Source organism: Drosophila willistoni, unplaced genomic scaffold (assembly GCF_018902025.1).
Source record: "Drosophila willistoni isolate 14030-0811.24 unplaced genomic scaffold, UCI_dwil_1.1 Seg528, whole genome shotgun sequence".
In the NCBI taxonomy this organism is placed as follows: domain Eukaryota; kingdom Metazoa; phylum Arthropoda; class Insecta; order Diptera; family Drosophilidae; genus Drosophila; species Drosophila willistoni.
The window spans coordinates 555179-581587 of NW_025814455.1; the positions used below are offsets into that span (position 1 = coordinate 555179).

The following is a 26409-nucleotide window of genomic DNA, read 5'->3' on the forward strand; positions in this document are numbered from 1 at the left end:
TCATTGTCAATAACAAACCTCCACAGCTCTCCTAGTAACCACATAAGGACCACGAAAACTACTTGCCAACTTTTTGCCTGCGACAACATCACCCAACAAGTGCCCATAATCCTGCTTGCGTCCTTTGTCGAAGTTCCTCATGTCAGTCATCTAGGATATTCTACATAGCTTCGTCACGCAAACTCTCTAGATTTAAAGTTTTTGATAATTAGGCAGAATACTCGATCTTCAGCTTGTGCATACATTCATGTTCCAAACGTCAGCTTGAACAGTGAAACTGTTGTAGATGCGTGGTTTTTTCAGTTAGGAGCATTTTGAACCTGTGAACATATGTTTTATTTTTTATTTATTTAGTTAGAGCTAACTTATAATTGAAATTATAGGCTAGCCTTCAGCTCGTGCTTGTCTAGGTCTAGATATGTATAAAGATATTTACATAGATTGTTTTCTTAGTTTTAATTTAGTGTTAACTTATTGTATGTGTGAGTGAACATATGTATTTGTACCATTTGTTTGAAAATGCTGCAGAAAGTGGTTCTAATGATGTGTTCGACTTTATACTCGGCGGCGAATTCTGCAAATGCGCTAGACAAAAAGGCAGAGCCTCGGTCGCTGATAATACGCGAAAAGAAATACCTTAAATCATTCTGACAGCGTTTTTATGACTTCATCGTGGACTGTTGATTTCGTGGTTAATTGTTGTGTTTTAGCACAATACTAGTATGCCTGCTGATAGAGAGAGAGAGAGTGTGTCGGTACATATATACATACATATAATTTGGGGCGCTTGCATCAAAGTGCTTGGTCAGCGTTCACACGCTGGCTTACCCCAGCTCATGTTACGCTTGTGATATATTGCTTATGTGAATATATGTATGTGTATATATAAATGTACATACGTACATGAACATGTTAAGATGTATATTTATGTAAATATGTTTATGTACATACATCAATGTATGCATACATCAATGTATGTACATACATAAACATATGGGCATTTCCGCCAAGTACCAACCAAGAGCAAATAATTTAACGATCTTCAAACTCTTTGTTGTCTTTTAATTCTTATCAGAAAATATTTAAATTTTAATGCGAAGTGTAGTGTGTTTTGTAGGTAAGCTTTTACAATGTAAAAAGTTGACAAAGAAATGTTTATCACATTACAATCAATTAAAAAAAGTCGGAATTATAATGCAACCCGCATTATTTGTAAATTATCGGTTTTTCTTTGCCCACTATTATAAGTTCCGTTCGACGCCGAAAAAGAGGATTAGTTTAGCTTGTGCAAAAAATCAGGAGACCCAGAGATCAAGAGAAGTTCAAAAGTTGGGAGCAAATATAGTTTTCAACTATAAAAAAAAAAAAACAAATCAGAAAAAAATTGGTTTATTGAATATTCAAAAATTTTTAAAGTTTGTCCGTTAGACACGGTATTTGCGAATTACTACCGTTCTGAGTACTAAGTTCGGTGCATTTGGCAGGCTAAACTGCATCGTCAAAAAAAATTTTTAAAAAATTTATATGTTTAAATTTAAATACTGTTACAATACTTGTGCAATTTGTAACTGCTTTTAGATTTAAGTGTTATCAAAAAACCTAAATATATTTGATTTTATGACAATACATATCTGTATTTCGCGGCATGGAAAAAATGTCATTTTTTTAAAACAAAATATAAAAGTTTTGTATATGAAACAGAAATGTTTTCAAAATACCATTCAAGAATGATCCTTAAATTTAATTTTACGTTTAAATTATCTCTAGTTTCGCTGAAATCCTTCCCTATGCAAATGGCAAAAAAAAAAACCTTTTTTTTTCCATGCGAACATCGTCATATTTTACAAAATAAAAAAAAAACACAACAGCTAACATTCTCTTGAGTGTTAAATAAAGTTCAACATAAGATGCATGTAATAAAGTAAAAAATTATTTAAAAAAGCGTCGTGTTCTAACTTTTTTTTAACTAGCTACACCGCGGAAATGCCCATATATAGAAAAAGAGAAAAATTTCAATCCAGGTTAATAAAGATTTAAAAAAAAAAACAAAAAAAACAGTGAACCACCCTTTCATATACAAAGTACGATAAAGGGGCGAAGATCACTGCTGCCAAGCGCAAATCCACAGAACAAAGACAATAGCTCTGAAAATTTAGCTATCCATGCCAAATATGACAAGTGTTACCAAGTTTATGAGTGGTGCATCGCTCGATTAAGCGAATTTATACAAGAAGCGTCTGCGCCCACTCCTCCGAACGGTTCGAACACAAAGGTCATTACGGGAGATTACCTTAATGGCCTACGTTTATGTGACTCGATTACGGCCATTTATTCGATTTCAGAATTTCAAACGTTAAAAAATGTACCATCTCCTTGCGAAAATGAGTGGTGAAGCGGTGAAGTGGTGAAATGATGGTTTTGAGACAGCACGTAACGCACTCAAACAGAGTTTCGAAAATAAGCGCCTTATCGTAAACAGCCAATTAAAAGCACTTCTTGACCTGCCTCAAATATGCCATGAGTCCGAAAAGGCATTACAGGATCACCAGAATACCCTGCAGGCATCCATTCATGATTGTGAGCACTGTGGGCTGCCAGTCACCACTTGGGGGGGCATGTTCGTATTTTTTTGTTCCATCAAATTCCCGAAGAACACCCTTTCACTGTGGGAACAATCTCTTGGAGATAAGACTGCCATTCCAGAGTGGCAAACCATGGACGATTTGCTCACCGAGCGGTTTCGTTCGCTCGAATTTGTTGAAAATACAACTGCAATGGCTATTTCGGTTCCCACATTGAAACCTTCGCGAAATTCACTTCCAGCCACCCGAAAGGCTAATATATTTGAAGCCAAGGTGGCCACCAAACCAAAGTCCTGTGATCTCTGTATGACGGAGAATCGGTGCGTCGATGTCCCCGCTTTCTTCAGATGCCGGTGCCAGAGAGGGTGGCATACATAAAGAAAAAGTCCCTTTGTCTGAACTGTTTCGCAAGAGGACATCAGGTCAAAGATTGCCCGAGTCAGCACAATTGCTTCACATGCAAGGGGCGTCACAATACGCTCTTGCATAAGGATGCCCGACAGGAGAATAGTCCAACGCCGGTCCCAAGGCAGCCCAGTTCTCACAATATTGTCCGGACATACTTTACCTCTGAGGTAAGGTCCTCACGAGATAAGTTGCTAGGTACAGCCATCGTGAACTTTTGGCACAAGGGCACTACTTATCCTTCACGGGCGTTATTAGACCCGGCTTCCGAAGCCAATTTTATATCCGAAAGAATGTTACCGCTCATGAAGTTACCATTCCAAACTGTCAGGGCCGACGTGACAGACATTAACGGAAAGGTCAATAGAAAATTGAAGGTCTGTCACGTAAGCATTCAGTCATCGCATGGACCTCCAGTCCAGATAGAGATAGAAGCTTTTGTTCTGTCCCCAAGTTGCTGATGATTTGTCTTCATGTACGATGGCCCAAGCCACACTGGAAGGAATGCTTAATATTCCGCTAGCCGACCCCTCCTTTAGATTAAAGGCGAAGATCGATCTGCTTCTTGGTATTGATGTCATACCAGCGTTGATCCTTTCCGGCATCCAGACCGAAGTGTACGGATCTTTAATGGCTTAAGAGACGAGATTCGGTTGGGTCATTTCAGGCCCGTTGCAAGGGGTCCCCGTTAGTTCGTGTGCCGCGTTCACCACGAGGGTCGCTGTGAGCAGAGAGGAAGCACTTAAAACTCTTCTCACAAGGTTTTGGGAGGTGGAGGATCTACCGGTCAAACCGGTAGAAAATTCTGATTCTTTTTGCGAGGTCAATTTCAAGAAGACCACAAGAAGAGATGTTTCGGGGAGATTCATGGTCTCACTTCCGTTTCGAGACCCAACCAACATCAACCTCGGTCACTCCAGACCAGGGGCAATGGCTCAGTTCCTAAAAAACGAAAGCCTTCTCCTAAAAAATATGGCGGCAAAAACAGCCAAATTATGGTCGATCCAATCCATACGCCATTTCAGAGAATCCTGTTCCGAAACAAAGAGGGACAACTTGGTGATTACGAGCTCAATACCGTCACGTTTGGCATTAACTGTACTCGTTTCTTGGCCATCCGATTACTTCAACAACTCGCAGATGATGTACAATCCAAATTTCCGTTGGCTAGCGATATTATCAAGTCCTAAATGTATGTTGATGATGTCCTGGCATGGGCTCACATTGAAGAAGCTGCAGTCGCAATGGTCAATGAACTTCAAGACGCTCTTGGTTCAGCTGGCTTTCCTTTGCGCAAGTGGACATCTAGTGTGAAGAGTGTGCTCAGTTGCATCCCAAAGTGTCATTTGCTGAATGCTGATTTCCTCGATATCAAAGAGGCTAGCACAGCAAAAACACTGGGAATCCGATGGAAAGCGACTACGGATGAGTTTTATTTTGTTATCTCACCCCAAGAGATCAAGTCAGCTTATACTAAGCGAGAAGTCCTCGGGCAGATCGCCAAGTTATTCGATCCCGCTGGCTGGCTGGCTCCCTTTGTAATTCAAGCAAAAGTGTCCGTGCAGGAGCTTTGGCCACAAGAGCTAGGATGGGATGATCAATTGCCCAGTGAACTCTATCACAGGTGGCAGGATTTTACAAAGAGCTACTCCTTTCTTGACCAGATCCGAATTCCGCAGTGGCTTCTTCATGATCTGAAATCGGACATCCAATTCCATGGTTTTTGTGATGCGTCACAGCGGGCTTATGGTGCCGCAATTTACTTGCGCGTTAGCAATGACCAAGGCATATCGTGCTGCCTTCTTGCAACGGTTTCATTGCCCCGCCTTGAGTTATGCGGAGCCACGCTTTTAGCTGAACTGGCAGCTGCAGTTCTTCCACAACTTCCAGTTGATAATGCTGAGGCATTTTATTTTTCAGATTCCACCGTCGTACTGTCGTGGTTAAAAAAGCCACCCTGCACATGGACAACGTTTGTCGCTAATCGGGTAGTTAAATCACGTCCGTTCAGAGGACAATCCAGCAGATCTCCCCAGCCGCGGCCTGAGTGCGCAGAAACTTCTACACAAGGATTTGTGGTGGCACGGCCCACCATGGCTACGGGAACCACAAGAGTCCTGGCGGCGAGCGACACCACTCTCACAAGACACTACCTTAGAGAAGCGGATAGTAAAGGTCCACGTCGCGATCGCTAATCCAGCCAACGAGATACTGTCTCTCGTGCCTTACGAGTGGTAGCATATGTGTCCCGTTTCGGCAGAAAGTGAATCCATTTGAATCCGTTCACTGACGCAGCAGGTGTGATCCGAGCATGTGTACGATGAGCGTAACCCCATTCTGTTGCCAGTCGTAAGTCAATTGTCCCGGCTGTTGGTGCTTTTCACGCACCGGATCTCTCTCCATGTGGGCAGTCAACTGGTAGTCCGTCTCATCCGACAGAGATACTGGATTCCAAGACTGCGGAATCTATTCAAATCGGTGGTTAATTCGTGCAAGGTATGTGTGATTTACAAAAGAAGGCTGCAATCACAGCTAATTAGCACCCTTCCGTCCCAGCGAACCACTTTCGCACGTCCTTTGACGACCACCGGGATAGATTTCGCAGGTCCTTTCGACCTCAAGAGTTTCACCGGCCGCGCCTGTCGCATATAAAAAGGGATATGTGTGTGTCTTTGTTTGTTTTCCTACCAAAGCCATTCACCTTGAGGCAACTTCGGATTTAAGTACCGACACATTTTTGGCAGCATTCGCTCGTTTTGTATCGAGTTGAGGGTGTCCCAAGCAAGTGCAGTCCGACAATGGTAAAAACTTCGTAGGTGAATCCAGAGTGCTTGAAAAAGATTTCCTAAGGTCTACCCAGCAGAAAATCTTATCCCACTATAGCCTTCAAAATCTGTCCCGGCATTTCATCCCTCCCGGGGCACCACACATGGGAGGGTTGTGGGAGGCAGGAGTTAAGAGTTTTAAAACTCTATTCTATAAGGCCACATCCAACCAAAAGTACACCTTCGAGGAGTTCTCTATTCTGATTGCTAAAATAGAGGCTTGACACGACCGATTCTTTGGTTTTGAACCCTGGCCATTTTCTAGTAGGCGGTGCATTGCTATCCGTCACGGAAGCTAAGATCAAGGACCAGGTTCCGTCTATCATTAACCAGTGGCAGCGTCTGAAGGCTGTGAGTCAGCATTTCTGCACCCGGTGGAAAGAGGAATCTAAAGGAATTACATAAACGAAATAAGTGGCGATTCCCTTGCAAAAATCTTGAAGTGGGCGATCTGTTGGTACTCAAGGACGACAACCTTCTTGTTCACGCCACCGGGTGAACAGCAGAGAGTGAGGGGTAGGGTTTTTTCCAAAACCGAATTCGGTCATACTGAGGAGGGTGACGAATGGTTCTCCTGTAAATCGCCATATTCAATCCAGTAAGAGCATCTAACCCGAACACCCGTTCTTTCATTGCGTTTTTCTTTCGATAATATACATTTTTTCAACCCGAAACCTTCTCGTGTGTGTCGGGACATCTTGTAACATAAATAGAAATAAACCAGAATTAATCTTAAACGAAGCTCTCGCGCGTTTTAATTGCATTACTCACTCACCAGACCCCTGCAGAAATTGGCACCCGCCAACCACTTGCGTCTTATTTGGATCCTTCCGCCCCTCCACGAACATTGGTCCTTCGAGCCGGATATCCTTCCGCTATTCCAGCTTGCATTGGCGGAATTCCTAATAAGTACAACATTTCTTATTAAAAATCTCATTCACATTATATCCCATTACAAACTTACAAAAGTGTGAGCTTTCCCGCTCTTCCATAGCGACCTGCACACTTCTGTATACTTGTATGTACATACCTGACCGGTTCCAAGGGTTACATGGTATTTCCCGATCATTTTTGTGTTTTTTTCCATTCTTCGAAATTCTGATTGTCCAAAAGTCCAATTGCATAGCAATACATATGTATGTATATACACACATATACATACATACATGTAAAAACAGCTGTTTTCTTACCTGCAAGTAGAGGTGTTTAATAATCAAGAATGAATTTATAAAGTACCACTTACCTTTACTTAAAGTGTAAAGTACACTCCACGGGCTGATCATTAGTCCATTGGCATAAATTATTTATGTCAAATAATTTTTACATCCATACATACATATGTACATACATAGGTACATACAAATGTGATAATTTTTGCCGCGGTAAGCACACTCACACGTACATACATACATATGTCCCCATACAGTTTGAATTCACCCACACAAAATTTATTGCAGCCACTCCGATTCCCGCTTCCAAATTATGGTTTTGAGACAGCACGTAACGCACTCAAACAGAGTTTCGAAAATAAGCGCCTTATCGTAAACAGCCAATTAAAAGCACTTCTTGACCTGCCTCAAATATGCCATGAGTCCGAAAAGGCATTACAGGATCACCAGAATACCCTGCAGGCATCCATTCATGATTGTGAGCACTGTGGGCTGCCAGTCACCACTTGGGGGGGCATATTCGTATTTTTTTGTTCCATCAAATTCCCGAAGAACACCCTTTCACTGTGGGAACAATCTCTTGGAGATAAGACTGCCATTCCAGAGTGGCAAACCATGGACGATTTGCTCACCGAGCGGTTTCGTTCGCTCGAATTTGTTGAAAATACAACTGCAATGGCTATTTCGGTTCCCACATTGAAACCTTCGCGAAATTCACTTCCAGCCACCCGAAAGGCTAATATATTTGAAGCCAAGGTGGCCACCAAACCAAAGTCCTGTGATCTCTGTATGACGGAGAATCGGTGCGTCGATGTCCCCGCTTTCTTCAGATGCCGGTGCCAGAGAGGGTGGCATACATAAAGAAAAAGTCCCTTTGTCTGAACTGTTTCGCAAGAGGACATCAGGTCAAAGATTGCCCGAGTCAGCACAATTGCTTCACATGCAAGGGGCGTCACAATACGCTCTTGCATAAGGATGCCCGACAGGAGAATAGTCCAACGCCGGTCCCAAGGCAGCCCAGTTCTCACAATATTGTCCGGACATACTTTACCTCTGAGGTAAGGTCCTCACGAGATAAGTTGCTAGGTACAGCCATCGTGAACTTTTGGCACAAGGGCACTACTTATCCTTCACGGGCGTTATTAGACCCGGCTTCCGAAGCCAATTTTATATCCGAAAGAATGTTACCGCTCATGAAGTTACCATTCCAAACTGTCAGGGCCGACGTGACAGACATTAACGGAAAGGTCAATAGAAAATTGAAGGTCTGTCACGTAAGCATTCAGTCATCGCATGGACCTCCAGTCCAGATAGAGATAGAAGCTTTTGTTCTGTCCCCAAGTTGCTGATGATTTGTCTTCATGTACGATGGCCCAAGCCACACTGGAAGGAATGCTTAATATTCCGCTAGCCGACCCCTCCTTTAGATTAAAGGCGAAGATCGATCTGCTTCTTGGTATTGATGTCATACCAGCGTTGATCCTTTCCGGCATCCAGACCGAAGTGTACGGATCTTTAATGGCTTAAGAGACGAGATTCGGTTGGGTCATTTCAGGCCCGTTGCAAGGGGTCCCCGTTAGTTCGTGTGCCGCGTTCACCACGAGGGTCGCTGTGAGCAGAGAGGAAGCACTTAAAACTCTTCTCACAAGGTTTTGGGAGGTGGAGGATCTACCGGTCAAACCGGTAGAAAATTCTGATTCTTTTTGCGAGGTCAATTTCAAGAAGACCACAAGAAGAGATGTTTCGGGGAGATTCATGGTCTCACTTCCGTTTCGAGACCCAACCAACATCAACCTCGGTCACTCCAGACCAGGGGCAATGGCTCAGTTCCTAAAAAACGAAAGCCTTCTCCTAAAAAATATGGCGGCAAAAACTAAGTATGACGCCGTCATCCAAGAATATTTGGACTTGGGCCATATGTGTCAGGTGCCATTTAACGGCAGTAATAACAACTTTTATTTGCCACACCATGGGGTTTTCAAGCTCGACAGTACCACAACAAAAGTACGGGTAGTCTTTAACGCCTTTAGCAAGTCCACAAACGGAGTAAGTCTCAATGACATACTTTACCCTGGACTGGTACTTCAGTCTGATCTCACTACTCAGATTCTCAAGTGGCGTTTTTTCAAGTAGTTTTCAATGCCGAAATCACCAAAATGTACAGCCAAATTATGGTCGATCCAATCCATACGCCATTTCAGAGAATCCTGTTCCGAAACAAAGAGGGACAACTTGGTGATTACGAGCTCAATACCGTCACGTTTGGCATTAACTGTACTCGTTTCTTGGCCATCCGATTACTTCAACAACTCGCAGATGATGTACAATCCAAATTTCCGTTGGCTAGCGATATTATCAAGTCCTAAATGTATGTTGACGATGTCCTGGCATGGGCTCACATTGAAGAAGCTGCAGTCGCAATGGTCAATGAACTTCAAGACGCTCTTGGTTCAGCTGGCTTTACTTTGCGCAAGTGGACATCTAGTGTGAAGAGTGTGCTCAGTTGCATCCCAAAGTGTCATTTGCTGAATGCTGATTTCCTCGATATCAAAGAGGCTAGCACAGCAAAAACACTGGGAATCCGATGGAAAGCGACTACGGATGAGTTTTATTTTGTTATCTCACCCCAAGAGATCAAGTCAGCTTATACTAAGCGAGAAGTCCTCGGGCAGATCGCCAAGTTATTCGATCCCGCTGGCTGGCTGGCTCCCTTTGTAATTCAAGCCAAAGTGTCCATGCAGGATCTTTGGCCACAAGAGCTAGGATGGGATGATCAATTGCCCAGTGAACTCCATCACAGGTGGCAGGATTTTACAAAGAGCTACTCCTTTCTTGACCAGATCCGAATTCCGCAGTGGCTTCTTCATGATCTGAAATCGGACATCCAATTCCATGGTTTTTGTGATGCGTCACAGCGGGCTTATGGTGCCGCAATTTACTTGCGCGTTAGCAATGACCAAGGCATATCGTGCTGCCTTCTTGCAACGGTTTCATTGCCCCGCCTTGAGTTATGCGGAGCCACGCTTTTAGCTGAACTGCAGTTCATCCACAACTTCCAGTTGATAATGCTGAGGCATTTTATTTTTCAGATTCCACCGTCGTACTGTCGTGGTTAAAAAAGCCACCCTGCACATGGACAACGTTTGTCGCTAATCGGGTAGTTAAATCACGTCCGTTCAGAGGACAATCCAGCAGATCTCCCCAGCCGCGGCCTGAGTGCGCAGAAATTTGTACACAAGGATTTGTGGTGGCACGGCCCACCATGGCTACGGGAACCACAAGAGTCCTGGCGGCGAGCAACACCACTCTCACAAGACACTACCTTAGAGAAGCGGGTAGTAAAGGTCCACGTCGCGATCGCTAATCCAGCCAACGAGATACTGTCTCTCGTGACTTACGAGTGGTAGCATATGTGGTCCGTTTCGGCAGAAAGTGTCGAAAACTTCCAAACGATTACTCCGGGGAGGTGACCTCTACCGAGATCAATCAAGTACTCCAGGCGTTGATGCGTCTACCATTCTCAATTTGAATCCGTTCATTGACGCAGCAGGTGTGATCCGAGCATGTGTACGATGAGCGTAACCCCATTCTGTTGCCAGTCGTAAGTCAATTGTCCCGGCTGTTGGTGCCTTTCACGCATCGGATCTCTCTCCATGTGGGCAGTCAACTGGTAGTCCGTCTCACCCGACAGAGATACTGGATTCCAAGACTGCGGAATCTATTCAAATCGGTGGTTAATTCGTGCAAGGTATGTGTGATTTACAAAAGAAGGCTGCAATCACAGCTAATTAGCACCCTTCCGTCCCAGCGAACCACTTTCGCACGTCCTTTGACGACCACCGGGATAGATTTCGCAGGTCCTTTCGACCTCAAGAGTTTTACCGGCCGCGCCTGTCGCATATAAAAAGGGATATGTGTGTGTCTTTGTTTGTTTTCCTACCAAAGCCATTCACCTTGAGGCAACTTCGGATTTAAGTACCGACACATTTTTGGCAGCATTCGCTCGTTTTGTATCGAGTTGAGGGTGTCCCAAGCAAGTGCAGTCCGACAATGGTAAAAACTTCGTAGGTGAATCCAGAGTGCTTGAAAAAGATTTCTTAAGGTCTACCCAGCAGAAAATCTTATCCCACGTTGAGGCAATTGTGTTGCCAAAGTTATTGAAAGCTTTTCCATTAAAAAGGGTAAGCGTGGATATGTCAAAATGGCAATCCTACGTACTAGCTGATCCTTCTTTTAATAAACTTGATAAGGTTGAGATAGTAATGGAGGTAAACGTATATACCCAAATCTTAGAGAGGGAGTTACAAAAATTGATGGCCAAAACACTCAATTTGGTTGGATCATCTCGGGAAGCGCCGAATCGAAAAAGTATAAATCTGTAGTGGCAACAACAATAGATGCCATTGGTTTTGAACAGCCTTGGGAGAAGAAGAAAGGTAAATGTGAAAATAAATACATCACAATTCCAAAGAAACTCATCCACAACACTCAAGAAATAAATGGATGTCCCCCGGCAGGAATTCACTTTGGAGGTAAAGTGAAACCTGGGGAAGAAAGAGAATATATCCCAGAGCCAGTACAAAAAAGGAATATTCAGATGGCAATGGTAGAAAAAAATAAAGATAATTTAAAAAATAACGTCAAAATAGATTCCGGTAACAAATTATCCGAGTCAGAATTACAGAAAGGCAGGTATTGCATAATGTCCATAAAGGGACAGCATTTAGACAGAATAACTGCTTAAATTTCAGCTATCAGCGAAATATCAAAATAGTAGAGCAAAAGCCACATTGGCTTAAACCAAAAGGTAGTAGAAGTTGGTCTTTAAAGTTTTCATTATATAAAAAGACTAGAAGTCAACACAGTAATACACATCAGTAGTGGGTAGATATCCCGAAACAGAAATTGTTAATCATTGGGCGATATTAGTAATATGCCAAATATAATATAAAATCCAGTAGAAGCTAATTTAGTAAACCATAGGGCAGAATACAAAAGAATAACAAGTCAGATAAACATAAATATAACAATTTTTGACTTAACGAGCAGGAAGTTTTTCTTATGTTTCTTTACTAAAATTTGTTTATTTAATTATACATTTAATATAACAGCTTCTGCTCTCTGACGTGACGGTCGTGTTTTTGCATAGCTCCTGAGTTTTTATTAATATTTATTGTTTTCTCTCAGTTTTTAATTGTGCTTAGTTTTTTTACGCTTTCACTGGTGTTGTTCGCTTGACACCCTTGTGTTTTATTTCCATAATTCGACAAATTAAATAGTTTAAACAGTTTTTCTGTTTCGTGATTAGTGTTTGGTGCATTTAATTTTTTTCTTTTTATTTTTTTCTCTCTCGTCATTGCTTCTGCAGTTGCTCCCCTCATCGCCCCCATCATACCATCAGTGCTAGTGGCTTTGTTGTTCTATCTGCTTTGTGCTTGTGCTCAGCTTCTCTGCCGCGTAATCACTTTTGTAAGGCCGCCTCTCAAAGCTCGGCTTATAACTGTTCTTGCACTCTCTCTTGTGCTGTGCACTCTAGCTGTCTCTTTCATTTATTTTTAATTATTGATTTTTTATCGATAATTATCTTTGTGCTGTGTATTTAAATTTTTCTATATATTCTTATATATATAAATTTATTTAATTTTTTTTTTGCCTTGTGTTTCTTTTGGCTTTATAATGGCTTGTTGTCTACCTACTTGTACCTACAACTAATAACGTCTAATCTTTACATTCATTATCAAAATGTAAGAGGACTTCTTACCAAGCTCTCGAACCTGTTCTGTGATAGCCAAACCTTTCGGCTAACGTATTAGCTTTTTCAAAAAACTGCTAACGTCTAGTCTTTGCATTCATTACCAAAATGGAAGAGGACTCTTACCACGCTCTCGAAACTGTTGTGTGATAGGCAAACCTTTTCGGCTGACATATTAGCATTTTCTGAAACTTGGCTCAACTCCTCTGTGTTGGATAACGAAATTCTTTCTAATAACTTTATTTCTTATAGGCTTGATCGTGTTGGTCGTCGTGGCGGTGGAGTACTCATTGCTGTTAACTCGAATCTGTCTTCAAGTGTGGTGCCGATTGATCTCCCCTTAGGTGTTGAGTTTATTTGCGTCGAAGTTACATGTTCTAACTTTAGCCTATATATCTCTTGTTCTTATATTCCTCCAGCTTCTGATATCATGATCTACGTGCACCATGCTGATGCTTTACGAACTATTTTTGGTCGTCTTAAAGATCGTGATGTTCTTATAGTTTTAGGTGATTTTAACTTGCCTAATATTTCTTGGCTGGTTGATGATAATCTATCTTTCTTAATTCCTTCATCTCAACATGTTTTTCTTGATAGCCTACTTGAATGTCCGCTATATCAGTTGAATTCTTTCCTTAACTCTTCTTAAAGAATCCTTGATCTTGTTTTTGTCTCTGTTCCCACTGTTAGTGCTGTATGCCGAACACAGCCCCTAGTGAAACCTGAAGATCCCTATCACCCTACCAAAACTTACTATTTCTTACAATTCCGTTACTAATTCATTTAAAAACAACGCAAATTCTCGTTGTAGATGTTTTCGTAAAACAAATTTCAATCTTCTTAATAGCCTTATTTTCTCTTTTGATTGGTCATTTCTATTTGAGTGCTGCGATATAGATCGTGCAGTGAAGTTTTTCTATTCTGCTCTTAATTCTCTAATTGATAATTGCGTTCCTTATGTGAATGTCTCTACCGTCTCCAGCGCGCCAGTCTGGTTCACACGTAGGCTCTCTAATCTCCGTAACATTAAATCGAGATATTTTAAAAGATTTAAAAAAACTGGTTCGAGACTTGACTATGCAAATTACTGTATAGCCAAATCTCAATTTTGTCTTTTAAACACTCAATGATTTTATAACTTTGTTAATTCCAAAAAACGCTCTAATGTACTACCCTCCACCTTCAGACTTAATGACCAGACTGCTGATAATGATTCAGATATTGCAGATCTGTTAGCACCCTATTCCTTTTCAATCCCACATTTAAATTTTATGTTTTTTCCTAGTATTACTGAAGACTGTATTATCTCTAGCTTGTCATCTAAGACGTCTTCCTTCGTTCCCGGTCCTGATAATATACCTAGTTGTATCCTTAAAATGTGCTCGAATTCCCTATCTAAGCCTTTATCTCGGTTATTCTTTATATCGAGTGAGACTTGTACCTTTCCCGATATTTGGAAAGAGTCTTTTATTATTCCGCTTTTTAAAAAGGGTAGCAAATAGGATGTTTCTAATCCATCCAATAGTGGATCCAGATCCACTATTTCTCCTAGTCAGAATGGATTCATGAAAGGTCGTTCGTCGCTTACTAACCTTTTAGAATTGACTACCCTTGTACACCATGGCTTCCGTAAAAAGTGTCAAACTGATGTTATTTATACAGACTTTAGTAAGGCTTTCGATACGGTTGATCATTCTATGCTTCTCGCGAAACTTAACATAATGGGGTTTTCCCCAAAACTGTTGGCTTGTTTAAAGTCATATCTTATTGGCAGAACCCAAAAGGTGTCTTTTCGTTCCTCGATATCTAAAACTGTTCGAGTTACGTCAAGTGTACCCCAAGGCAGTCATCTGGGCCCCCTGTTATTTACACTGTTTATTTTGTAAACCATTCGAAAGAATTGGAAAGAAGAGGAAGTCAGTTATAATCTTTAAAGCAACATAATATTGATTTGCTACAGTAAAACTTCCATCATGTAGCTGGTCATGTTTCTTTAATGTTAGTCAGCTTACTAATAATAATATTAATAATAATAATTTGTTTAAGACCACTTAATAAAAAAAAAAAATCCCAATCTCCTCATTTGGCGGCCCCACGAAGAATGCTTAAGAATAATCATCGTGTTCATCTGTACATCATTCTTAAATACACCTGTACTTTTGTCATAAACAACTAACCTAGCATCTGACTAGAATTACAATCAGCTACACACGTTGTGGAAAAACACTTGTAATTCTAAACTAACCCAAAAGATCACAGCGGTAGGATGTGTGCCCAAAATAATAATAATTTTTTAACCCCCGAATACGTGGGTGTGAGTCGTACTAGAATAAGATCTCCTAGAAACAATTGTTACCTCCTAGAGCCTAAGATTCCCTATATAAACTCCGTAATTTTGTAAATAAAATCAGTTCATATTTTAAATTCAACAAATGAAGATTGGGTTATTTTCCTTCTCCGTGGATTCCCTATTCACAATGCCTTTCTGCTTTGTATACGGAGATATACGCGCGCCATGGTGAGCCATTGCGGATGGTTCGCGACAACGCCACAAACTTTGTTGGCGCTGCTACAATGCTAGCTGAATTCAAGTCAAAATTGTTTACCTCAGACGTGGAAGATCACATAAGAACATACAGTTCAATTAAAGGTTTGAACTTTTGTTTTGTTCCCCCTAGAGCTCCACACTTTGGCGGCCTCTGGGAAGCGTCAGTAAAATCAGCGAAGACACTGGCTCAGAAGAATATTTCAAACGCATCTCTTACTTTCGAGTAACGTCTCACTGTGTTCTCGGAGGTGGAAGCTATCCTTAATTCAAGGCCAATAGCACCTACTTTAGATGACCCCAACGATTTCAATGCTCTTACTCCTGGGCATTTGCTGATTGGAACCGAATTAACGTCAGTACCAGAATCATTACTCTACCCTTTACGGAAAACCAAATGTGGCCTTGGGACAACTAGTAATACATGAAGTACATGAAGAAATTTGAGTAGTCGAACTAAGGACTGCAAAAGGAACCTTCAAAAGGCCAATTCACAAGATCGCTCCGCTTCCAGAATCATTTATGTGAAAGTTGGTTCTTTCAACAGGGGGAGCATGTTGGAGGAGAACTGCTGAGCTTAAACTCTTTGAATTGCTCTCTCTCATAGCATATAACTTTAAGAATTCACTGTACAAAGAGAACTCGAATACGACGGACGCAAATAAATGTACAATACATAACGTCGTCTAATTTTATCGGAAACATTATGGAACTACATAGGCAAAGGAAGTTTTAAGGCATCGAGTCCTAACGAGGAGGCAGTTTATTAACTGGCCAACACCCTCAAAGAGAACTTTCCTCTACTCCAAGGTTAATGTTAGGCCCTTGATTCCCTTCAGCCAATGTTTTCGCTGCTTCCGATTAGGCCATTTGGCTCAGCATTGCAAGGAAAAGCAACAAAAATGCAGCATCTGCTCCCTAATAAATACGAAAGAACAACCTTGCTCACAGACACTCTACATAAACTTCAAAGATGAGCACAATGCCACATACACCCAATGCCCCGCTCTTAAAAAAGAAAAACCCAAAATCTTTCTAAAATCGAGACAAAAATTAGATACTCCGCCCTCTTCCAAAGAGCTAATGCAATAAACACACATGATCTAGCACTTTTCCCATCGAATATACTGTGCAATAATTTAGATTTAAGGAAAGTAGACATAGTAAACTATCTAATTAGACTTATTAACACAAATAACTCCTCTGTAGATCACATAAAAAAAAACAATGGCAAATACTAACTATCCAAATAGATGCAGGTTCCGAACTGACCCCACTAAAGCCCAGTTACACTCTAAGGCATTCATCAACTCTCATGCCAATTTCCACCTAAGAAAAGCACTGGGTCTCAAAAAATCTAGTCCAGTTAATATAATTTACCACCTGGCAGCAAAACTCCCCCCAAAAATGTATAATTAAATTTGCCACGGAAACAAACTATGGCAGAGTGTACAATGAGTTTAAATATATCTTAGATAGAAATACTCCAATAAATTCCAGCTCTATCTTTACTCAAAAAATCTCATTTAACGAAAACTTTTTTAAGAACACGGCTAGAAACAAGAAGCTACCAAAGACATTGTGCAATCACTTCTACGAGAAAAAACTGACAAACTCTTCTCCCACAAATATGAGCTGATTTACACTGATGGCTCTGAACAATATACAAGTAGCGCATTTGTACATAGAAAATAAAATAACGTTCAAAGCTTTTATACCAACAGAAAGTTGTACTCGCTGACAGCTGAACTTATTCCCTTAAAAAAAGCCATAGACTTTGCAATACAAGTGCATCTACAAGTAGCCATTCTAACCTATAGCTTAGGAGCTATACAAACGCTTTATAGCACGGACTCTAGCAATTGCATATCTCGAAGAATTTTGGCAAAGATTAAAAGCAGTTATTTCATAACATCAGGTCAACTTCACTACATACCCTGCCATGCCAACATCCTAGAGGACAAACTGGTACACACTCGCACACAACTAACCGTGTGCATTATCACAGGTCAATAATATACCCATCGAAAATATATCGATATATCAGCGATACAAATTTAAAAAGGAAACAAACAACAAATACATTTCTTTCAGATTTTCTCCCAGAAGTTACTTTGACATTGGTTTTAACACATTCGCTGTTGCGTTAACCCGTTAGATACGTAAAGCCCAAAAATTCCTTCCATAAATTAAAATATTAAAGAAGCTAACTTCACTATACCGAAGTTTATATACCTTTGCAGTCCTTTGCAATAATATTTTTACATGTTCAAAATTCTTTTTCCGCAACTCAATTCATCAATTCACAAGCAAAACCTTAAAATTATTTATCTTTTTAATTTTTTTAAAATCAACTTATATGATAGCTTTGGACATAAAACATCAGATCCCGAAATTTCAATCAGATCGGATAAATAGAACACAAGTTACATCCAATATAAATCGACTTTACTTAAACGCTGCCGGCTGAACAGAGCACACGCATACACACACAGACAGTACGCTACATAAACTCTATGTGCATGCATGACAATATCAGCATGCAGCATGGGGAGGAAGAAGAAAAATATATGGAAATAAAATTTGGAATGTTTTGTCTGTGCAGTGTTGAATTTAGTTACAGAAAAAGAGTTTGAAACATGTAATAATATTATGTCCAAGGACTGCAAAAGTATATAGAGCTCGGCACAGCCGAAGTAAGCTTCTTTGATATTTTTTCCTTACTCCATTTTTTATCCACAACATATGTAGAATTATCGTATGGGGATCTTGACGGTCGAATGATACCTTCGTAGGGCAGGAATTGTATTTTATTGTTAACCAACTAGCTAAGACTTATAGGTTTGAATAGTGTTTTGATTTAAGCCCAGAGATTGAATTACTTCTGGAGGGACGTTATCTTTTTCGAATGATCACTTATCAGCAACTTTCTTATTAGTCTACACACCAGCAGCATTTGTATTAATAACTAAAGTCGCTTGCCTGTTAAATAAATAAGAATTACGCCGTCCTGTCACGGAATCTGTTCAAGTGCTTCCTGGTGTTGGTTGAATGTTTCTTACAGGCGGTTCAGTATAACCTTTTGCGAAATGCGAAGCAAATGTATTACGTTCATAATATGCTCCGCATTTTCATGCTAGAGCCAAGACACATATGTATATACCAGCTTGCATAGATAATTCGGAAAGTGTTTTCACATATATATCAACCCTCTCGAGGAGGACGGACATGTTTTTTTAAGCTCCCGCGTTTTAACTGATTTTATAATTTTTTACTTTGTTTTATCGGCATCGCGCTCCCGCGCTCTCGTTCTTTAACTTTTTTTTTTTTTCTCTCGTTTTTGTTTCACTTTTCTCCGTTATTTGCGCTCATACTGCAGTCTGTTGTGTGTCTGTAATTTAGACTCTATAGAGCTCTCTTTATCTTTTAAGCCTTGTGCACCCTCAATATCTCGCTTTCTTATTATTTCTGGACCTCAGAGTGAGTTATATATTTAAATACCAATACATTTCTTATTTTTATTTGTTTGGTTACTAATTCATCTTATTAACTCTAATGCCTGTCTGTTCGGTTAAAAATTGTTTGCAGCCCGCCCCACCCGTGAATAGTTTTATTTACTGTTGGTTGTGTAAAACTACAGTACATGTTAAGTGCGCCGGCTTTACATGCAGGGTAAAGGATCTTTTAGATCAAAAAAAGGGTCTCAAATGGAGATGTGAGTCATGCCGGATCGTGGAAGATGAAATGGAACTTTTCATGCGCCAAACAAAGGATAACCTGTTGAGTCTGTCCGCCAGTTCAAGAGTTTAAAGCTGTCGAGTCTCAGTTTAGTAGTTTAACGCTACTGACTGAGTCTCGAAAGCGTAAGAAGGCAGGAGAACAGACTTCTGATTTGTCCTTGTGTTTGCCGGTCTCCACATCTATATCGGTTCCGACCCCTTCTCAACCAATGCCAATTTCAATTCCGCAGACGATGTCTGTAGTGTCCGTTTTGTCTGGGCAAGAATCTACACCCATGGATTTTGCCGATAGGGATTCTAGTGATGGTAGTGCCGGAGTGCCACTTGTTGCAACTGATGCTACAATTAATGCGGTAGCTGATGCAATACCTGCAATGCCGAAACCATTGGTGGGAGTGCCACCTAAAAAACACATTTTTGTTTCGAGACTTCTCCCTGATGCTACATCGGATGATGTCAGGGCCCACATTCGGGCTAAACTGAATGTCTCCAATATATCAATAGAAAAGTTCAAATTTTCATATTCTAGAGAAATTTAATCTTTTAAAATCAGTGTTCCAATTGAGTTCTTTGACTGTATTTGCAGTTCTAGCTTCTGGCCGAAAAGCTTAATTGTGAAGAAGTTTACATCCAGAAAAAGGAAGACACGGGGCCAAACAAGGATTCCTTCACCATCTATTCCTCTTTCTTCCTCATCTATTCCCACTCCTTCCTTATCTATTCCTTCTTCTACTCTATCGAAAAACTAACAACTTCCTTCTCTGCCGATGATGTAAAAATCGCTAATCGCATCGTACTCTCTCTCTCATGTCATACTTTGCAAGCTGACCTGAATGCTTTTCAGGGGTGGTGTGGGACTAACTTTTTGTCTCTTAACTGTTCTAAGTGCAAAGTTATGTCTTTTTATAGAGGTTCTCCCCAATTAACTAGTTACTTTTTAAATAATTTCCCGGTAGAAAGAATTAATAATACTTCCTTGGTTGTCAAAAAATTTGGGGATCTTAATCGACCACAAACTTAGTTTTAATCAGTATATATCGACTACTAAGCCCTACGTATAGGGCTAAGAGTGTTCTTGGCTTTATAAAGCGCTGGTCGAAGGAGTTCAAGGATCCATATACTACCAAAATATTTTTACTTCTTTAGTCCGCCCCATATTGGAGAATGGATCTTGTGTTTGGTCTCCTCAATATGAGTTTTATCAAAACAAATTAGAATGTATACAAAAATAGTTTTTACTCTTTCGTGATTTGCGCTGGGATCCAACTGTACAACTTCCATCTTATTCTAGTCGACTTCAGTTAATTAACCTTCCTTCTTTAACTAATCGTAGAACAATGCTTGGTGTAACTTTTCTTTACAAACTTTTGAATGGTGAGGTTGACTCTTCCGAGCTGTTGAGCCAAATTAACATTTCTGTTCCATCTAGAAGGAGCCGCAATTTCACACCGCTTATACTTCACACTTGCACAACTAACTTTTCTCTGCATAAACCTTTTCGTATACTATGTAGTGACTACAACAGACTTTGGCACGTTATCGGTTCCGAAACATCGCTTCCGGGTATAAAAACTGCGCTCTTGTCCTTCCTCGCTCGTAATTAGTTGTAATCATCTTTATTTTAACCTATCCTGTTTTTTTTTTATATGTAACCTATTATCTTATTACATTTAATATTTTCTATTTCTTTAGTTTAATTTATGTTTATATATGTAAGATGCCTATGCCCTTAGGTCGGAGTGGGTAGAGGTTGTAACATTAACTTTACTTTGGGTCATTCGTAACAGGCCCGGGACTGGTGTCATATGGGCCACTTGTTCGCACTGAGCGTTGTACGACTACGTCCATATATGAAAAAAAAAAAAAAACATCAAGCGTTCATCATTTTGGCTATTTTTTTTTTTAGCTGCACCAATAATTTTTTTTTATATTGTTTAATTCATTGTCGAATTCTTTAAATGCATTTTCAACAATTTTTCCTACTAGCAACTTTACTTGCTTTTGATTTATTTGAAAGTCAGTTTTATTTAATGTTAATTTGTTTAAACATTTTTTTTTGTCATGTTATACGAAATAAAATATTAGACAATAGCAAAAAAGGGGAAACATTTTCTTCTCATTATGTTTCAAAGCACAACAGTGAAGAGGTAAAGTGCATACAAATGAAGCAGTTTAATTTTTGCTTTTTTGTTTGGTACAGGCTTTTTTTGTTGGTACAGGTTATTCGTGTGGGGCTCAGCTATTTTTTTTGGGTTGTGTTAATATTATATTTAGTTAGTGAGTTCTTTTTGATACTACAACTGGCACGATCCACTAAGAACTTAAAACTTAGCCCTTCGTCAAGCGTAGGTATCCACGGCAATTGGCAGGTTCCAAGTCAGCAACCACATGTTATGATCCAAATTGGGCTTTGCATGACCGAAGCTTCGAGTAAAAGCCTTGATTTCAGCGAAACCCCGATAACTCAAGCTTTATATAATAACTTATACTAACTTATACTTATACATACATGTTGCATACATTTTGGTGACTGTAATAAACCATTTCAGCTTTAAGTACATTAAATAAAAAAGGCAAAAATAGTTTTTTATTCATTGCTTTTATATAAACGTTTTATCTTTTATTTTTAAGGTTCATTCTGAACGTGCACCAGAGGATGAGTGGCTAGATATATTCTCACATCCCATATTCTCATCGGATGGAAATAGCTTCCTATTGCTTGCAAGTGTTCAAGAATCTGGTCATGATCATTTTACGCATATAAAACATATTACTATAACTCAACAAAGAATTTCGGTGATATCTCATGGCCGATACGAGGTATGTTTAAGAAATAATAAAAAAAAATGGAAACCTTATATTATGATCAGACTATATTTGCCAAAAAAAATTGTATTGAATTGTAATAGAATAAACTTGTATAAGGTATTATTATATTGTATAAGTTCGGCACTAACATAAAATGATTCTTATGGAAAATTAAATTTTTTTATTTTTTCAGGTGTTAAAAATACTTTGTTGGGATACAGTAAACCATATTGTTTACTATTTGGCAACACAAGAAAAAAAACCCGGCCAGAGACATTTATACACAGTCAAAGATCCTATACATGACGATACCAGAAAGTAGGATTTTTTAATTCTAACAGAAATTTTAAGCACTTATCTTTTAATATAATTAACAGAATTGAACCACAATGTATAACCTGCGATTTAGGAGAAGCTCTTTGGAGTAGTCGATATTATTATGTAAATTGTTCACATTTTGACGCCTTTATGACACCTTCCTTAGGTGTTGCAACAAATTATGCAATAGAATTCTATATTTTAGAATGCCAAGGCCCAGGGCTACCTGTATCAGGCGTACATATGCATAAAACGCATAGTCTAGTTAAAATTTTATATGATACACGGCCTTATTACACAGAAAGGCTGCAAAAGCTCGCTTTACCTTTACAGAGATCATTCGAAATTCCATTGCCACATGGTAGCCGAGCTCAAGTACAATTACTTCTTCCCCCCAGTTGGAGAGAGGAGCTACGAGATGCCGCATTTCCTGTTGTTGTAGAAGTGTACGTAGTAAAATTTAATTTAAAGAAAATACATTATGTGCTCCTTGTATAGAAATGGACGACCAGGTTCCGAGTCAGTTTCCGAAAAATTTCGAATCGATTGGGGCACTTACATGTCATCACGTAATGATGTTATTTATATTCGTTTGGATGTAAGGGGTGCAAAAGGACAAAGCAGGAAATCTCTATATCGTCATTTGGGCGGAGTTGAAGTTCAAGATCAGATATCTGTATTAAGGTATTTGAGTAACTGTACCATCACTACCAAAATTTTCAAAATAAAAATATTGATATATTTGCAGATATTTATTGGATACAATAAGTTTTCTGGATGAAACAAGAGTCGGTATATGGGGATGGGGTTACGGAGGCTACGTTACATCCATGGTTCTAGGCACTCAGCAGGATATTTTCAAGTGTGGAGTTGCGATTTCTCCTATAGCAGATTGGCTTTACTATAGTAAGAAACAATAATGATAATTTATTTATTCAAACTAGACGCAAATGCTTACACTTCAGATTCAGCCTTTACTGAGCGAATATTAGGACTTCCAACCGAAAATTATAAAGGATACGTCGAAGCGGATGCAACTCAACGTGCTCGGCTAATAAAATCCAACTCTTTTTTTTTAATTCACGGCTTAGCAGACTCAACTGCACCTTACGTACATGGGGTTCAATTAGCTAAATCCTTAACCAACGCAAATATTTTATATAGATATCAGGTGTGTATAACAACCTTTATAATTTTTTAATGATAGTGATATTTAAATTTATTTTAGACATATGCAGATGAGGATCATGACTTAAATGGTGTACTCGAACACGTTTACTCATCTATGGAACATTATTTTGCGGAGTGCTTGAGCCTGGATCCCGACGATACAAAACCCGACTTAGATCAGAATTTGGTTCCAGCAGAATAATATGTTTAAGTCATTCAAAAATGTAAATAGTTTGCTTAAAGTGATAAACAAATGCAACAGATTTGAAGGCGCTACATTGGTTTAATCAAATAAAAGGAATTACCCATGGAAATCTGAAATAATACAATGCATCTTACAATGGACGGATTTCGAAATTTGGTTGCAAAAATTTTAAATTTTCAATATACTTGTAATTTTTTTTTTTTATTGCACAATTTTTTTTTTTTGCTTTTTAGCGTTTAATTTTTGTTTCCCCTCTAGCACCCAAGGCACATTTTTGTCAAAAGTCTTTAAAATTAGTTTTAAGCTTTAGGCATAAAAATGTGCAAAAGTTTGCAATTGCACTGCTACTTGGAGACTACTTGAAAAGTAGTCTGTTTCTCATTATTAATGAATCTTTATATTAAACAAATATGTTTATAATTTTTTAACCAGTGAGGAATACACCAATTAATATTCCACAGAACAAACAAGCAATAAACGATAAGCATCAGCAACACACAAAAGCCAGAACACATGAGCGTAAGCAGAGACACGAACCATCGTCAGCAGCATGTTGCGATAGCTGATCATTAGCAACATACGATATGATGCAACATGTTCGATCGAAACGCACGGAACCACCAGCGAATTTCGTCAGAGCGGGAAGATGCGTTGGCCAAGTATGTGACGTAAAGAGCGAATACCGGTTATGAGCGGCCGAAGCTCATAAAGCGTCGCTTAACAACAGGAGAGGCTGTACTACCAATGAGAAATCACAAGGAGCAGAGAGAAAGTGATGGATGCCCGCATAGCAACAGAGGCGCTATGTTGTAGAATACCCCGTCATTTGAAGCTGTGTGAAATATTTTGGCGCACTATTCTATATTTTCCTAATAAATCGGCTTTAAAGTTATAGCTTTGGGGACTTATAAGTAAAACGCCGAGTGGCCTAAAAGCAGTTCGACGGTGTAAGGAGTAGAGGTCCTGCCTAAAATCGCCGAAACTCTGGTCCAACCCCCGCCCGAAACTAGTCAGTTTTGGGTTTTCCTTTTTTTTTCCTTTTTTAATAATTATTTTTGTCTAATAGGTCTTTTAATGATTTGTAATTGGAAACAATTTTTATGTATGTTGAAATTATTATAGATGCAAATTATTATTATTAACTATTATTAACTTATAGGCTTAAGGTAAAACTACCTATATGCACGTCATTATGTATTGTATTTTCTAGGCAAGTTAAAAATATGATAAAGCGGAAGCAAAACTCCTCAACGCTTATTATTTTGTTTGTTTCCGTTAAATTGGTTTAAAGTTGGTATGTTTTTGCACAAAAGCATTATTTAAACATGTTCATAGTCTTGAGAAAATATACATACGTATATCATGTTTTTATGATTTATAACAACAAAAATGTGAAGGCAGAAGTTAATTGGTCTATTTTACGTCTATATTATATTTATGTTTTTGTAAAGGCATAAAAAATGAATCCAAACAAAAATCATCAAAAGACCTACCGCTATTAGACAAATATAATTATTAAAAAAAAAAAAAAATGAAAACCCAAAACTGACTAGTTTTGGGCGGGGGTTGGACCAGAGTTTCGGCGATTTTAGGCAGGACCTCTACTCCTTACACCGTCGAACTGCTTTTAGGCCACTCCGCGTTTTACTTATAAGTCCCCAAAGCTATAACTTTAAGGTCGATTTATTAGGAATATATAGAATAGTGCGCCAACATATTTCACACAGCTTCAAATGACGGGGTATTCTACAACATATCCAAAATTCATCCAAATCGGTGATTCGCATAGCTGAAGTTCCCCTTCCTAGGTGACTTCCTAGGTCACCTGCTGACAGAAGTACAAACTAAACATTGTAGCCGACGCATTGTCAAGGCAGAAGTCTGCAAGATAGTCATAGACAACGGCCCTGTGTCCTTTCCGGTTTCGCTTACGACCAAGGAGATATATTATATGGGCCGTATTATATAACCCGTGAGCCAGATAACGCCACCAAATCGTGCAGGCGCGCGGACCAAATCTACGTGTGCATTTCAAGAATACACACGAGACCGCCAATGCTATTAAGCGTATGTCCCTGCGTCGTGCCCAGCGTTTCCTCATGGCTGTTGTCGATCAGAAGGAATGCGTTCTATTCCGCCGTTTTAATGGTATCGTTGGTCGTTGCACCCAGGCTAAGCAATGGAAGACCACACAGGGTCGTTGGCCCAAGAAATCGGTCGAATTCCTGTTGCAGTTGCTGCGCAACGCAGAAGCCAATGCTGACTACAAGGGACTCGATGTCGATCGTCTAGTTGTCGACCACATTCAGGTGAACCGTGCTCAGTGCCTGCGTCGTCGTACATACCGTGCCCATGGTTGCATCAATCTCAATCTAGGTCATCCTCACCGAGAAGGAGGAGGTCGTCTCAAAGACAACTGATGATGAGACGACAAAGAAGAAGCTCTCCAAGAAGAAGCTGCTGCGCCAGAAAGAGAAGATGTTGCGTTCTGAATAAAAATGTTTAATATATTATGGGTTTTGGCGTGTCCTGTGGGGGCCCCAAAGTGCTGATGTGTCAACATAGCACATAAAGCGGGCCAAGAAGAAGTAGTGTTTTTTTTTTTTTTTTTTCTCTCTTAGAACTTACAAACATTTAATACAAAAAAGTTACAACAATAACAGGAAACATAAGGTGAGAGCAAAAAAAAATAAAAGATAACGGCTACTGCCGGACGACCTGTCGGTATGACATCGCAGACCGTGGCCTTTATTTATTGGGCAGACCTTTCCCTCTCTGTTTTCTCGAAGCCCATGAAGTGATGTCAGGGGGGTGTGAGTCCACCTCCCCTTGGAGGAGGACTTCCACCTTTCCTGCCATCTACGCAGACTTGACTGCCATGCCCTCCGAT

At 39.7% G+C, this 26409-nt stretch overlaps 1 protein-coding gene and 1 pseudogene across 1 annotated transcript in view; both read left to right on the plus strand.

Moving 5' to 3' along the window:
- Nucleotides 1-23635, plus strand: part of LOC26529665 (dipeptidyl peptidase 4) — a 146383-nt gene extending 122748 nt beyond the window's left edge. The window contains exons 6-12 of the mRNA XM_047013024.1: nucleotides 21650-21838; nucleotides 22020-22144; nucleotides 22204-22590; nucleotides 22643-22828; nucleotides 22893-23050; nucleotides 23110-23315; nucleotides 23373-23635. Of these exons, the coding sequence (XP_046868980.1) occupies nucleotides 21650-21838; nucleotides 22020-22144; nucleotides 22204-22590; nucleotides 22643-22828; nucleotides 22893-23050; nucleotides 23110-23315; nucleotides 23373-23516 (1395 nt within the window). The 3' untranslated portion in view covers nucleotides 23517-23635. The remainder of the gene's footprint in view (nucleotides 1-21649; nucleotides 21839-22019; nucleotides 22145-22203; nucleotides 22591-22642; nucleotides 22829-22892; nucleotides 23051-23109; nucleotides 23316-23372) is intronic.
- A 468-nt stretch (nucleotides 23636-24103) lies between these two features.
- LOC124461525 lies at nucleotides 24104-26081 on the plus strand (annotated as a pseudogene).
- Nucleotides 26082-26409: the final 328 nt, after the last annotated feature.